The 15,432-nt window shown below is 36.2% G+C and overlaps 1 protein-coding gene and 1 long non-coding RNA gene across 3 annotated transcripts in view; one reads left to right on the top strand and one right to left on the bottom strand.

Moving 5' to 3' along the window:
- Positions 1–3,287: 3,287 nt before the first annotated feature.
- The window catches only part of prkcg (protein kinase C, gamma), a 29,558-nt gene continuing 17,413 nt past the window's right edge, over positions 3,288–15,432 (bottom strand). Inside the window, exons 10-17 of one of the 2 annotated variants that reach the window (XM_055209775.2) lie at positions 11,837–12,010; positions 8,315–8,406; positions 8,067–8,129; positions 7,830–7,968; positions 6,699–6,779; positions 6,490–6,597; positions 6,148–6,288; positions 3,288–5,058 (exon numbers count right to left, since the gene is read on the bottom strand). In XM_055209775.2, the coding sequence (XP_055065750.1) occupies positions 4,894–5,058; positions 6,148–6,288; positions 6,490–6,597; positions 6,699–6,779; positions 7,830–7,968; positions 8,067–8,129; positions 8,315–8,406; positions 11,837–12,010 (963 nt within the window). In that variant the 3' untranslated portion in view covers positions 3,288–4,893. The remainder of the gene's footprint in view (positions 5,059–6,147; positions 6,289–6,489; positions 6,598–6,698; positions 6,780–7,829; positions 7,969–8,066; positions 8,130–8,314; positions 8,407–11,836; positions 12,011–15,432) is intronic. The other variant, XM_055209777.2, reaches the window with a different exon arrangement.
- On the top strand, positions 6,176–7,176 carry LOC141367223 (uncharacterized). Its single transcript, XR_012371491.1, has 2 exons — positions 6,176–6,308; positions 6,454–7,176. It is a non-coding gene; the product is annotated as an uncharacterized lncRNA (long non-coding RNA).

Here is a 15,432-nt window from a genome sequence, read left to right as displayed (position 1 = left end):
TGCAAATGCTTAAGAATACATATTTCTAACACAGATAAAGCTGAATAAGTAAGTTCATTTTAGAAAGTACTGTCATATGTCATTTATTGTCTTTTAAGATCATGAGTTAAATAGCATTTAATAATGACAGACCTTTATTTTGATTATCTGATTTATTTAATTAGCTAAATAAAATGAATTAAGTAATATCATTAGCTTAATTTTAGCTAAATCAATGACACGTGCACAATCACTTACATTCATCATCATCATGTCATAATCTAGCCTTCTTTATAATCTTTTGGTATCACTACATTTTAGAGGAGATTCAGCCCCATGATGGAGTATTTTTAGACATGATATCATTATAGTACACTCTGACCTGAAGGAGTGAAGAAGGGAAAAGACTGAGATTTATACAATAACAGATATAACAAGGAGCATCTCAGTAAAAGAACACTACTTGTTTTCTGTGGCTGTTAATCTTGCAAGATGAGGTCACAGAACTAAAGTGAAAATCAGAGTGGGGCATTAAAAATAAAGAGATTGACGGAAACGAAGACAGTTACAGTAAGGAGGTTAGGGTAGTTTTTAATAGGCAGGGTATCTAAGGGTATCCTGTTATATCACTCAAGTCTATTGGGATGACACTCTGATGGAGTACTGAATAGAGAGAGTTTGAAATCGAGAGATGAATGTAAAGGTTTGCTGTCTCATCAGACATTAGAGACACGACACATGAGAGGTGGCCACGCAGGTGTATGATGGAGTGAACATACAGAAAAGTAAATATGCTATGTCAAGAGTAATAAGGGCTACATAGCACTAAAGTGCTAAATAGCACTAAAAGTGGTTCACTGGCTCATAATCATAGGGGAACCATTTTAAGTGCCATATAGCACCTGTGTAGAACCATATTTTGCTATATGGAACCATATCTGGTGCTATAGTGGTGCTACATCACCCCAGTATGGTTCTTTATAGGTGCTTTATAAGTGCTATATACAATGAGGAAAATAAGTATTTGAACACCCTGCTATTTTGCAAGTTCTCCCACTTGGAGATCGTGGAGGGGTCTGAAGTTGTCATCGTGGGTGCATGTACACTGTGAGAGACATAATCTAAAAAAAATCCAGAAATCACAATATATGATTTTTTAAAACTATTTATTTGTATGATACAGCTGCAAATAAGTATTTGAACACCTGTCTATCAGCTAGAATTCTGACCCTCAAAGACCTGTTAGTCTGCCTTTAAAATGTCCACCTCCACTCCATTTATTATCCTAAATTAGATGCATCTGTTTGAGGTCGTTAGCTGCATAAAGACACCTGTCCACCCCAAAGACACCTGTCCACCCCCAAGACCAAAGAGCTGTCCAAAGACACTAGAGACACAATTGTATACTTCCACAAGGCTGGAAGGGGCTACAGGGAAATTGCCAAGCAGCTTGGTGAAAAAAGGTCCACTGTTGGAGCAATCATTAGAAAATGGAAGAAGCTAAACATGACATGACATGTCAGTCTCCCTCGGACTGGGGCTCCATGCAAGATCTCACCTTGTGGGGTCTCAATGATCATAAAAAGGTGAGAAATCACCCCAGAACTACACGGGAGGAGCTGGTCAATGATCTGAAAAGAGCTGGGACCACCGTTTCCAAGGTTACTGTTGGTAACTAAGACGTCATGGTTTGACATCATGCATGGCATGATAGGTTCCCCTGCTTAAACCAGCACATGTCCAGGACCATCTTAAGTTTGCCAATGACCATTTGGATGATCCAGAGGAGTCATGGGAGAAAGTCATGTGGTCAGATGAGACCAAAATAGAACTTTTTGGTCATAATTCCACTAAAAGTGTTTGGAGGAAGAAGAATGACGAGTACCATCCCAAGAACAGCATGGGGTTGGTAGCATCATGCTTTGGGGGTGTTTTTCTGCACATGGGACAGGGCGACGACACTGTATTAAGGAGAGGATGACCGGGGCCATGTATTGAGAGATTTTGGGGTACAACCTCCTTCCCTCAGTTAGAGCATTGAAGATGGGTCGAGGCTGGGTCTTCCAACATGACAATGACTCGAAGCACACAGCCAGGATAACCAAAGAGTAGCTCTTTAAGAAGCATATTAAGGTTCTGGCGTGGCCTAGCCAGTCTCCAGATCTAAACCCAATAGAGAATCTTTGGAGGGAGCTCAAACTCAGCGACAGGCCAGAAACCTGACTGATCTAGAGAAGATCTGTGTAGAGGAGTGGGCCAAATGTTTGACCTCTGTAATTGCAAACAAAGGCTACTGTACCAAATATAAACACTGACTTTTTCAGGTGTTCAAATACTTATTTGCAGCTGTATCATACAAATAAATAGTTAAAAAAATCATACATTGTGATTTCTGGATTTTTTTTTAGATAATGTCTCTCACAGTGAACATGCACCTACGATGACAATTTGAGACCCCTCCATGATTTCTAAGTGGGAGAACTTGAAAAATAGCAGGGTGTTCAAATACTTATTTTCCTCACTGTAGCAATAATAATAGTTCCCTTCTGATTATGACCTTTTAGTGCTATTAAGCCCCATTTTTTTTAGAGTGTATGTTTATTTCAACTTTAGCCTTAAATTATAACCAAATTATCATGCATCTCTGTCAGTCAGTCAGTCTTTCTATCTATCAAGTTATGTATCATTTGTCTACTTGTTTGCCCAGTCCTTGAATTTACATTGACATAATGCAGTTCCAACTTGAAATAAAATGCCCCTCAACCAGCTAGTCAGATGGGTTCATCTGAAAATGAACTACAGGTGTAACAGACCAGGGCTTAAAGGGACAGTTCACCTAAAATGAAAAATCTGTCATCATTATTCAACTCTCATGTTGTTCTAAACCGTATAAATTTCTTTGTTCTGATGAACACAAAGGAAGATATTTTGGGATATGTTTGTAACCAAACATTGTTCGTGGACCCCATTTACTTCCATAGTAGGAAGAAAGAATACTATAGAAGTAAATGGGGTCCATGAATGTTTTGGTTACAAACAATTCTTAAAATATCTTCATTTGTGTTCATCAGAACAAATAAACTTATACAGGTTTAGAACAACATTATGACATAATTTCATTTGGGTGAACCTTCTCTTTAACTTAAATCTGCAAAAAGTAAGATCTTAAAGTACAACTGTATAGTACAACTATAGTACATAAGCACAATACCAACCACAACAAAAGGATGAAGAAAGATTGTAAAGATTTGCAATCAGTAAATTTCTACCTTGCTACAAATGCCAGAGATGACTCCACAATGCTGTCAAACTGGAAAATGTAGTACCATTTTATTTTACAGTGTCTTTGTTACACATTACATGTACTCACTATAGTAATAACAGTAAATTATGAATAAGTACATGCAACTAAACATAAAGCAAACCCTAACCCTGCAGTAGTACATGGTGTTGATTAATATTTCAGTACATTAACGCATAATTACCCTGTAACAACTAGGACATCTTAAAATAAAGTAAAGCTGAAAATTTCGTATATAAACCAAAGACAAACACTCCTACATTGCAGAAAATAATTGTTTTAATGAGTGTTTTCAGTATGAACAGTATTCCCAGCAAAAAAAGCCTAAACATGCTTAAAACAACACATTTCACATGAGAATCAAAGTGTGGATAATATTAAGACTTGAATAATTAATATGTAATATATAATTTAAATATCTTAAATTATACACTGAATAAAATACTTAAATACAGATAAAGAAAATGTTTTTCTTTCACATTTTTAAGAAGTGCATTAACACAGTATGACCCTCTTTCCTTACCTCCAGATCTCAATTCCTCTCTTGTCTTCACACATGTCTGTTTCACATCTATACATCACCCCTCCTCACCTCCTCGAAATGTTTCTGCTCTTCTTTTGGCAGTATTTTTGTCGTCAGTGCAACTTTCCGGTTACATTAGATGGACAGTTTTGGCACAGCATGCACACTCGGGTCTTTTCAGGTCAAGCCTCATGATCGTGACTATGTAAGACAAGTGCATTTCAGAAACCCCAGAGGTGAAAAGTCATACGAGAGTGATTCATAGATTACTGTGCAATATAAATAAATATTTGCTAAATAACAGCTGAGGTTGCCTTTTCTTCATAAGACTTTTTGTATTTTTATTTTATGTTAATATGTGTTTTTTAATATCATTCATGCTGTGGATGGAAACTGATCCTAAACACTCAAATTTGTACAATGCTAAAATAATGCAAAGTTTATTGAGCATCTACAGATTGATATAATCTAACATTTAAGTCACAAACATGTTTATATGCTATGGCATTAGTTTTTTTTTTGCAAGCTATCACATGTGTAAGGCCTAAATCATATACTGTGTTTGTATATCAGTTTTCAGATGCTACCAATGTTTATTCCCCTATCTTCACTTGTTTGGTTAAATAAACCAGGAGCAAACAGGATCTTGTGTAAAAACAAGCAAAACCACATTTGTTCATTTGCATTACCTGAAATGAAATAATCAGCTAAAGGTGAGCTTTAAAACTTGGGGGAAATGTCAGTAATAGCCTACGTAACTGGGTCATGGCAACCACTAGCATGCAATGGGAAACCCAATGAGATTCTGCGGTCCAATCAGATAAGGACATGACTCTTAACTAGTTCAATGTGTTACCTTCTGGGTGGACAGGCTAAATATATATATATACCTTATTATTAAAATTCTTACTAATGAATGAATAGTGTGGGGATGCTGTATAAAGTGATTGCTGGTCTTACGGAAACTGAATCCTATTGCGAGCCAGCTGAAGCTAAACTACACAATGCATTTTTGGTCACTGTAGTTTAGATTATGATAACAAGCAGACAAGATTCAAATGATGATTGGTGCTGGTTGATTTGGATTTTCTCATATGGCTGTGAGAGGTGATGAGGAGGGAAAGTCTGGATTCATGTAGGAGAAGCCTTGGAATTCCTCTTGATTTACGGCTGCCAGTACATCCGGGTCAGAGGGCGTAAGGACAGAAGGGGCAGATGTGAAAAACTTATCAAAGTTCTCTGCTTTTCTACCACCCTGCGACAATGAGAAAGAAAAGCCATCAGATTGACTGTGCTTATTTCTAGTAAACATCATAATGTGATTCTGTATGTATGAAGAGTTTGGTTCCAAAACGCGATAAACGACATAAAAAAAAGTATTGTATCAGGTCAGTATTAAAAATCTGATATCCGCCTTGTTATTCTGTCATCTTTTTTCCAAAACGCAATAAACGCCAGTCCTCCTTCTCTGCAGAATGCAATAAATCCACTTAACCAATCACAGCGCACCATTCCACACACTGTAAACAACGATGGTGGCGCATTGAATACACAGGGAATCCTAGTTTTCCTAATCTACTTTGTACTTTGTGATAAAAAAAAAACAAAAACAAAATACGAATAATTTACACGAAAGGGCACTCGAGCGAAGGAAAAATGCCGGCTGTTGCTTGTTCTCACACGACAGCATCAAGCTTCTGTCATGCTAACACATTGATCCCAGGGGATATTATCGAAAACTTTCCATTATTATACTCGAAGCCAGCGAAAATCGAGCAGGACCAAAACATTTTACAGCTGATCGATGTCAAAAAAGTTCAGCGATGTCCCAAGGATGACAGCAGCAATGACAGTGTTCTTAATATGACAGTAAGTGTTTTGATTAATGCTATTAATGTTTATTTTTTAACTAAAAATAGAACAAAGATGAATGCACATTTATATATTGATTCAATAGATTTATAACTAAAAAATTAAAAAAATGTATAATAAATCTTTGAAAATCAAATTATGGATTAGAATTTTTAATGTTATTATAACCTAAAGATGCTACGTGAAAGCTTGTAACATAAAATAGTATTTTTTTATCTTGTCACTTTCTTGGCATAGAAAACACGTTTTTACCAAATTTAGTCAAAATGGATTGCGTTTTGGAACCAAACTCTTCATATATTTTTCCTATATAGTAATAAACATCTCAAATGTCCTTGAAAGTAAGTTTCAATGTATTTGTGATACCCTTTGTAAAAACTGGGCCAGTGCAAGTATAGACAAACTCTAACACACACACAAACGCATACACAGGCGCACACACACACATTGTGTTTTGATAGGTGATACTAACACTTCTAGGTTTGAAGGGAGGCTGTATCTCCAGTCTCTCAAGTCGGTCCCAGTCTATCCAGCGGAAAAATGGATGTTCCCGTATCTCTCTCTCTGCATCCTCTCCTCCACCCAAACGCTTAGCAGGGTTCTTGGTCAAAAGCTGGAAGACAAACACACAGAGTGAGCACAGAATAAAATAAACACTAATGCAGTTATTAAGTCTAACACTTTTATTTTATAATAATGTAAATATAACACTTTATAGTGTAAATATTGCAAGTTTTGTTATAGATGAGATACTATATGCCACCTGTACTATTTGCAGGTGGCAGAGAGACGAAAGAAGAGGAAACAGATTTACCCCTTTGCAGATGGCCACCGCCTCCCGAGACAGACTCTTAGGATATGAAACGCTCTGTTCCATGATGGACTGAAACAGCTCCTCCTCATCTATGCCATCAAATGGAGGCTGATGAAAAGAGAGGAGACACAGAGTGCGGGCGCTGGGAATAAAGATCTATCGAGAAAGACTAAATGAATGGATCATGGATAGAGAGGATGAAAAATTACCTGACCAGCCAACATCTCATACAGCAGGACTCCATATGACCACCAATCTACTGCCTTACTATATGGCTGGTATGCCACAATCTATATATATAGACAAAATGTGTATAGTAAAGATTTCCCAAAATATAGGGTTGTGAATCACTCAGTACTGAAATGAGAAAATTTTTAGATGATGAAAAAGTTTGTATGATTAAATATCTGCATGTAGATTACTTTTTCATTTTTTATTACATAAACTTACTTATTATGCACAACACATTGGACATTTCCAAAAACATATTACTAGCAATTTAAATGTAAAATACCACCTATACAGAATCGCATTTATTTCATAAATGTTTAATTTCATGATTATCATTACCTTTCGTTTTATAGATGGAAAAGCACTTTATTACGCAGAATGCTCTAATGTACCCTGACGTCTTTAAATGTTCAAATAAGCACAAGAAAATCATATTAAAGATAATTACACAATAAATATGCGAGTGTTTCTGTGTCAGCCGTGAGTGTGTCAGTGGAAAGCGAGTAAGAGAGATTAATTCCCTCGCCTGCGGGGACACATATTGCATCTTTTCAAAATGACAGGGACACAAAGATCAATGACGTTTTTCTTTTTTTACATATTGTGATCAATGTGAGCCAGTTTAACTGCCGGGTTAATACAGTACTGAAGCATGCAGAGCTTTTAAAGACCTACACACACAAATTTAATAAAACAAAACACATGCATAGACAATTCTGCACATGCATCAGTCGAACCGTAGTAAACAACACAGTAAATGCAATCAGAAACGTACACACAGACTACTGCTGACTGTGCACATTCACTAGGTGTTAAATGTAAACACAGAGCCAAGGTCAGAATGAAAAGATGATGAATGAGATGAAAAAGAGAGGTGGGAGAGAAAAAAAATAAAAGAAAGAGAGATAACCACATAACACTAAATGATAACCATATTTATTGTTTCTGTTTCACCTTTGTGTCAATTATTCAATGTATTGAATATAGTTTTCTATATACATGATGTCTATACACATTGTATTTTCTTTAGTGGAAAGAGATATATTATTAGTGAATGGCACCATATATTTGCATGCAAATACAAAATTGAAAGTGAGAGAGAGCGAGACCTCAGGTGCAATGTAATCTGGTGTGCCACAGAATGTCCGAGTGGTGTCTCCCCCCATCATGCCCTCTCTACACATCCCAAAATCTGCTATCTTTATGTGACCTTCACTGTCCAGCAAGACATTGTCCAGCTTTAAATCTCTTCACATCAGAGATAGAGAACGAGAGAAAGAGGGAGATTAATTGACTGTAACATATGGCTTGTGTAAGCACATGCAGTATTCATCCGTGTCTTGTACCTGTATATAATGCCTTTGTTGTGCAGGAAGAAAAGACCCACAGCTATCTCAGCAGCATAAAACCTGCCAACACCAAAATCTCCCATTAACTCCATTAAACACACATTGCAACACTGCAGGGCAGGATGAAAAAAACATGCTGAACAAATGATTTTAAAAGGGAGCTGAATCAATAAAGGAGGGAGGGAAATAAAAGAAACAGAAAACAGGATTGAAATAAAACGTCAAAGGAGAGGCAAGCAACTCACGCCGCATGTGGTTCTTTAAACTTCCCGACGATTTGAATGTGATACATGAGATCACCGCCGTTCACATACTCCATAACATAATACAGACGATCCTGCATCCCAGACGTATAATATTAGTCATCAGCAGATATACAAACCCCAATCAAACACGAATGATCAATCAAGACATGCAACGCATGTATTTAATACAACAAGCCCACAGTTGATTAGCTATTAGTCAAATTATTAACAAATATTGCACATAATTACCTGCCTTTAATGCCTATTTTCATAAAGCCCCTGCTTTTGTTGTTCTTTGCTTGTCTATGTTGTTTCTGTTTTTAATGTAAAGCTGATTTAAAACACATTGAACAATTGTGAAAAGTGCTATATGAATAAAATTTAACTGAATTGCATTCAACTTTTTTGACACCCAAAGTGCACTGAATTAAAAATATATTTTTTAAATGATTGTTTCATACACGTAACCATATGACATACATGTAAATATATGAAATATTTCTGAAAAATGTAATGAAAAATTATGAATACTGCATATTAAATTGCGTATGTATATATTCTGGTAACACTTTATTGTATGGTGTCAGTGTTCCAGAAATTACGTACCTATAGTCATGTAAATTTGTTTTTTTCAGTGACATTGACACGCGTTTTCCCGCCTTTTGCGTGTCACGTATTTCTGTTTACTTGTCATTGTCACGTATTTGTTCCTCAACTTTTTTGTCCTATTTTCTTACCATTGTCGTTTTAGGGTTAGATTTACATAAAATGACATCCTTACCCAAATCCAACTCTAACCCTAATATCAGGTGACAATGGTTTAAAAATCATAAAATATAAAAATAAATCATGAAAAAAAGGTATAAACCAATACTTAAAGTGACATCCTAATGCAAACACCAAATCTAACCCTAAACCGAAGCATCAATGGTTTGAAAATAAGACAAACAAGACAATTGAGTAACAAATACGTGACAATGACACGTAAACAGAAATACGTGACACGTTCACGCAAAAAGGCGGAAAAACCTGTCAGTGTCACAGAAAAGACTCACAAATTTATGTGACTATACATACAACATTTTGTGATACAGGGTTGGATACTGTCACAAATTTTCGCGTTTTTCCGCGATCGTATCACAAATTTATTTTTATGTGTCATTGTCACGTATTGGTTACTCAACTGCTTTTTCCTATTTTCAAACCACTGTCGCTTCGGTTTAGGGTTAGATTTGGTGTTAAGATGTCACTTATTGGTTTATACTATGTTTTCAGATTTTTTTTATATTTTCAGATTTTTAAACCATTGTCGCCTGGCGTTATGGGTTAGAGTTGGGTTTGGCTAAGGATGTCATTTTATGTAAATCTAACCCTAAACCGAAGCGACAATGGTAAGAAAATAGGACAAAACAGTTGAGTAACAAATACGTGACAATGACACAAACAGAAATTTATTATACGATCACGAAAAAACGCGGAAATTCGTGACAGTATCACGAAAAAGAATCAGAAAATTACGTGAATATAGGTACGTAATTTCATGTGTTAGTTGCATGTCATTATGCATTTTACTGTTATTACTAGTACAGTACTGTAATTACATGTGTAACAAAGATACGTTAAAATAAAGTGCTACCAAAAAATCTGTATCCATTTGTATACAAATCCATGTTCCCTGCTTTATATTTGCAGATCCGCTTTATAATTAATGTAATATAACTACTGTTGTTTGGCTAATTTGATTGTTTTATGCTATTAATAACAAAGTAATCCTCTCAGCTCCATTTAATTTATTTTAATCCGTTTAGCTGAATTCTACAAATTTACCACCAAAATCACGGGGGAAAGGCAATAGGGTCCATCTGGATCTATTTATGTATAATGTTCTTATGAAGATCACAATTATATAGACACACAATTAAAACACTGTGATGACACAATGGACTAAACTCCGTGGGAAGCTAGAGCAGCACATCAGTGTTGTGATGAAAACACATTCATTACGAGGATCATGTAAATCCCACTCTTTCTCGAGAGGCTCAAATTAAAGCATGGTGTCAGAAAGACTTCAATGATCAACTGATCATTAAGATTGCTGCGTTTTTATACCAGAGACTCTGATTTGATGGAGTGACGCTACTTTGGGTCGTTGATACAATCGGACACACCTAACATACACGCCAAGTTCTTGTTACGAATTCACAAGAGAACAAACATCAAGTCATTTGATGTGAGCTATTTAAACCTTAAAACGCCATTATGGCCAGACATACTGTAAACACACACACTCTCTCTCTTTGAATACTGTAGCTGGCAGACTATTTTATTAGGCTGACTGCCACTTCGCAGTGTGCGTTTATTAAAAGAGGTCTGACAATTAACACCAGGGAAAGTCATTTTTCAGGCAACTAACAGAGTTAAAAGGCTGATTGAATGGTAGATTAGTCATTAGTTTCAAAAACGATTTATTGTGTCAAGGTGAAAAAAATGTAAAGCGATCAACAAATGATCTTTTAATATGAACAACTGAACATCTTTCTATTTAAGAGCAGCAGAGGAAAGACATAAATCAAAAATGTTGCTCCATTTTGCCAGTTTAGGAGAAGTACGGCAGTATTTCAAGAAAGCTGGAAAGATATAAAAGATGGAAAAATTTTCCCACTATGTATGATATCATCATATTGGTAGATGTTTCATCATTTTGCATTTTTCATTATATAAACTCCATTAAACAAAATGTAAAGAGCATATGATTTTGTTAAAGGCACAAAGCCAATAATAATAAATTGAATCTATTAGTCCGTATTAAAGGTGCAGTGTGTCATTTTTAGAATGATCTCTTGACATAAATGCAAAATAATATACAAAACTATATTATCAGGGGTGTATAAAGACCTTTCACAATGAACCGTTACCTTAGGACGAGACGTTTTTATCTACATACACCGGGGGTCCCCTTACATGGAAGTCGCCATTTTGTGCCGCCATTTTTCTACAGAAGCCCTTAATAGACAATTTTTTTACTAAGTTGTCTCCGACGATGACATGTTTGTTTGGTGGCGGCTACCGTAGCTTCTCTATGTGTTTCAAAAGCGAGGGGTGAGCAGTGGACAAAGTGGTTGGTTCCAATTCACAAGCTCACCACTTTATGCCGCTAAAATTTACACACTGCACCTTTAAAGCCAAAGAATATAACCATTTACTGAGTTAAAATGCATAACGGTGATGCTTTCTTATTACAATGATGCTTTTATTATTACAACAGCTTTGCTTGAACAGCTGACAATGTAACTTCACAAAACCTCATTAAAACAACGGATCGGAGAGACAACTAGTGGACACGAAGGACCAATAAGATGCCAGTTCAGACCTTACAATTGCCTTAAGGTGAATAATGTATTTGGTTTCATCACTACAGGACATTTCAACTCATATATATTTCATAATTTACATACTGTACGTGCATATGCATGTATGACCTCCTACTTCTATAGGTTTATATGTTTACACATACACACTGACCTCAGTCTGAAAGGCGCAGTATAGAGAGGTCAAAAAGTGTGGACGTCCCGTCAGGCCCAGCACTCTCCTCTCCACCATTGCGCTTTCTGTATCCTCATCCTGAAAGAGCACGTCTTTCTTCAACACCTTCACTGCAAACAGACACTCGCTTCCCCTCTCCTCTGCCAATAACACCTGTGTGAAGATGAGGAAACCCACACTTCCTGAAAATTAATAATGAAGAGTTCATCATCTTCTGCTTGCATTCCTCCAGAAGAGACACAAATATACAAACACCAAATGAGAAAGGGAAACATCATTTGACACGGATTTAACATGCACAGACTTCATCCAGTGAAACATCAACTCAAATCAAACAACCTGAACCTTCTATTCCCCTTACCTACCCCATTCCCTAACCCCAACCATCACAGAAACCCTTCTACTACTTCACATTTTCAAGAAACATCATTCTGTTTGATTTATAAGCTTGTTTCCACATGGGGACATCAAAATGTTGGTGTCTTTCTTTGTTCAGTCGAGGGGAAATTGTGTTTTTTGGGGAAGGCATTCCAGGATTTTTCTAGTTTTCGTGGACTTTGATGGACCCCAGCACGTAGCAGTTTTAATGCAGTTTAAAATTGAATTTTTAAAGGACTCTAAATGATCCCAAACGAAGCATAAGAGTCTTATCTAGCGAAATGATTGTAATTTTTGACAAAAAAAAAGCACTTTTAAAACACAACTTCTCACCTATATGCGGTCCTGTGTGCCAGCATGACCTCACGTAATTGCATAATGACGTGTAAAGGTCACGTGTTACATATATGAAATGCACATTTGCAGACCATTTTAAACAATAATTTGACACAAAGACATTAATAAGAATCATTCCACATACAAAAACGTCGGAACAGTCTTCCTTCTCCACACTAAACAGTAAACACTGGGGCGTAGTTTGGATACGTCATCCGTGACCTCTTGACATGATGACGTACTGCGTGAGGTCACAGTACCGGAGGATAACAAGAAGTTGTGGTTTAAAAGTGCATATTTTTTATTTTTCTTGTCAAAAATGAGAATCGTTTTGCTAGATAAGACCCTTATGCCTCGTTTGGGATCATTTAGAGTCCTTTGAAACTGCAATTTTAAACTGCATTAAAACGTGTTACGTGTTGGGGTCCATTAAAGTCCATTAAATGAGAAAAATCCTGAAATGTTTTCCTCAAAAAACATAATTTCTTCTCGACTGAAAAAAAGAAAGACATCAACGACGTTTTGGATAACATGGTGGTGAGTAAATTATCTGGATTTTTTTTTTAAGAAAATGAACTAATCCTTTAAGGATGATTTTAAAATAATTAGTTTAAATGACTTGCACGGCCAATTTGATAATACTTAATGTAAAAAAATTACAGTGTTCTTTTACAGTAATGCAATGTAAGATTGTCACATAATCACACAAGTATTTTATATATTTCGTAATAATTTCATTTATTCAGCATTTACTTAACAATATTTTCCTTGGTGACTTGTTTTTCATCATTATAATCACTATTATTTTACCACAAAACATAAAAAAGTTTATAATATGGTGCAGAAAGGTAAAACAATCATCACTGAATAATAAAAAACTTCAAAATGCATTATGGTAATTGTGGGTGAGATTGTGGGGGTGAAAATGCCGTACGGTGAATTGTGCTGATTTAAATAACATGCAAAAGTCTTAATTATCCAAAATGTACTGTAGGCCTTTTTCTTTATGCAAAATATAATTAAATTTTTCTCTTATGATTTTTTATGATGACCGAAAGAGACTTGTGCAGCCACAAGAAACTTCAAATTAAACTGCAACCAAATGACTTCTCTTTCATGTAGATTAGCTTTTTCCTCACGTGAGCTGCTCTCTTCACATCTTTCTCTTTTTTCTGCTCTCATGTCATTTTCCTATCTCTGGGTCCCAGGTCTCCCGCTCTCTCTCTGGGCCTCTCTTTAATCTCGTCCCTCGTTTTTATCCTTTCTTTAGCACGGTTATGCACCCTGGAGGATGTGCTGTCTACTGAGCATAACCCGGGTCTCTTATATAACCAAATAACTGCGCGCACATGCATATGCTCACCAGCACAGACACACAAAGGCACACGAAAATCTACAATTCCCAACACCTACATAGACAAACAACGATCCTCCGTAACACTCAAGCAAAAACGTATGCTCCCGTGTGTGAAAGGCAGAAAAGCTCTCATGTCATTTTTCTTTAGGGATCAAACAGCTCAGGCCTTCACTCTTGTGTGCTGCGCACCGACAGATGACAACCACAAGATAACGCTCAGCACAGACAGAGGAATAATGCTTTGTTTGAATAGTTTGCATCATAATATTTCAACATTCCCTTACTCCCACCCCACAGACCTTTCCTTACACATGCAGAATAGAAAATGACACCTTTATTGAACACATAACAGGATTATGTTTTGTATCTACACAGCTCCAGGTGTTTCAATGTGAATGAGGTATGCAACTTACTGGACCCTGACTGTGAAATTTCGCATCATACGGTACAGCTGCAAATGTTGGGACAGTTAAATCAACCATTCACATGCAGCTGGGAACTAAAAATGCTTTCTTTCCCCATTTGCCTAAATTAGGGGCAGCCCAGGAATGATTTAAAAAAGGGCCTAAATCTGTTCAAGGACGCTGCAACCTTGCTACTCTACTTCTCATCTACAGAGAATTTAAAAGCAGACATATTTGGGTCCACTGATTTAGACCCCCAATTAGAGAAGAAGTAAATGTGATGGCATTAAGCTGGCAAACTAGCAAATCTAATGGTTAGTAGTTTCTCCAAAGTACTCATTCAAGCAGCCTGGTAACTGGTAAACACAGCTTTCTTTGCCATTTGAGCCGATAAAATAAACTTGTATGATCAAATAAAGCAGACGGTCAGTGAATTTACTGTGACCTTTCCACAGACCCAGGTGAAAAAGTAGTACACTTCCATAGTCTACTTAAAGTGCTTTTTCGAGCACTCATTTTGTACTTAATATACTAAAAAAATAATCTTTAATACTTTTTAAGATGTTCTTAAGATCATCTAAGTGTACTTCACTGTGCTTTTGAGACACCATAAATATGAACTAAAATTTGCTAAAAATTTATTTGGGTGGCACTTGTAGTGAACTTGAACCCATCTTTGTAAAAAAGTTGAGTTCAGGTTTGATACAAGTATTAACTAAATACATTTTTTAATACAGAGAGAGTATGTTAAAAGTGTGTTTTAGTTCATATTCATGGTGTCTCAAAATAGCACAGTGAAGTACACTTAGATAATCTTTAGAACATCTTAGGAGGAATTTTTAGTATATTAAGTACAAAATCAGTGTGTGAAAATAAAGCACTTTAAAGGGGCCATGGCATGAAAATCTGACTTTTTCCATGTTTAAGTGCTATGATTTGGTCCCCAGTGCTTCTATCAACCTTAGAAAATGTAAAAAAAAGTTCAACCCAGTAACTTAGTTTGGTAAACCATTCTCTACAAGCACATGAAAAAATAGGTCATTAAAATGTGGCTCTCCTTATGATGTCATAAGGAGCACTTATTATAATAATACCACCCC

The sequence above is a fragment of the Misgurnus anguillicaudatus genome, chromosome 10, assembly GCF_027580225.2.
Source record: "Misgurnus anguillicaudatus chromosome 10, ASM2758022v2, whole genome shotgun sequence".
NCBI classification, from domain to species: Eukaryota; Metazoa; Chordata; class Actinopteri; order Cypriniformes; family Cobitidae; genus Misgurnus; species Misgurnus anguillicaudatus.
This window is presented reverse-complemented; position numbering and strand designations above follow the sequence as displayed.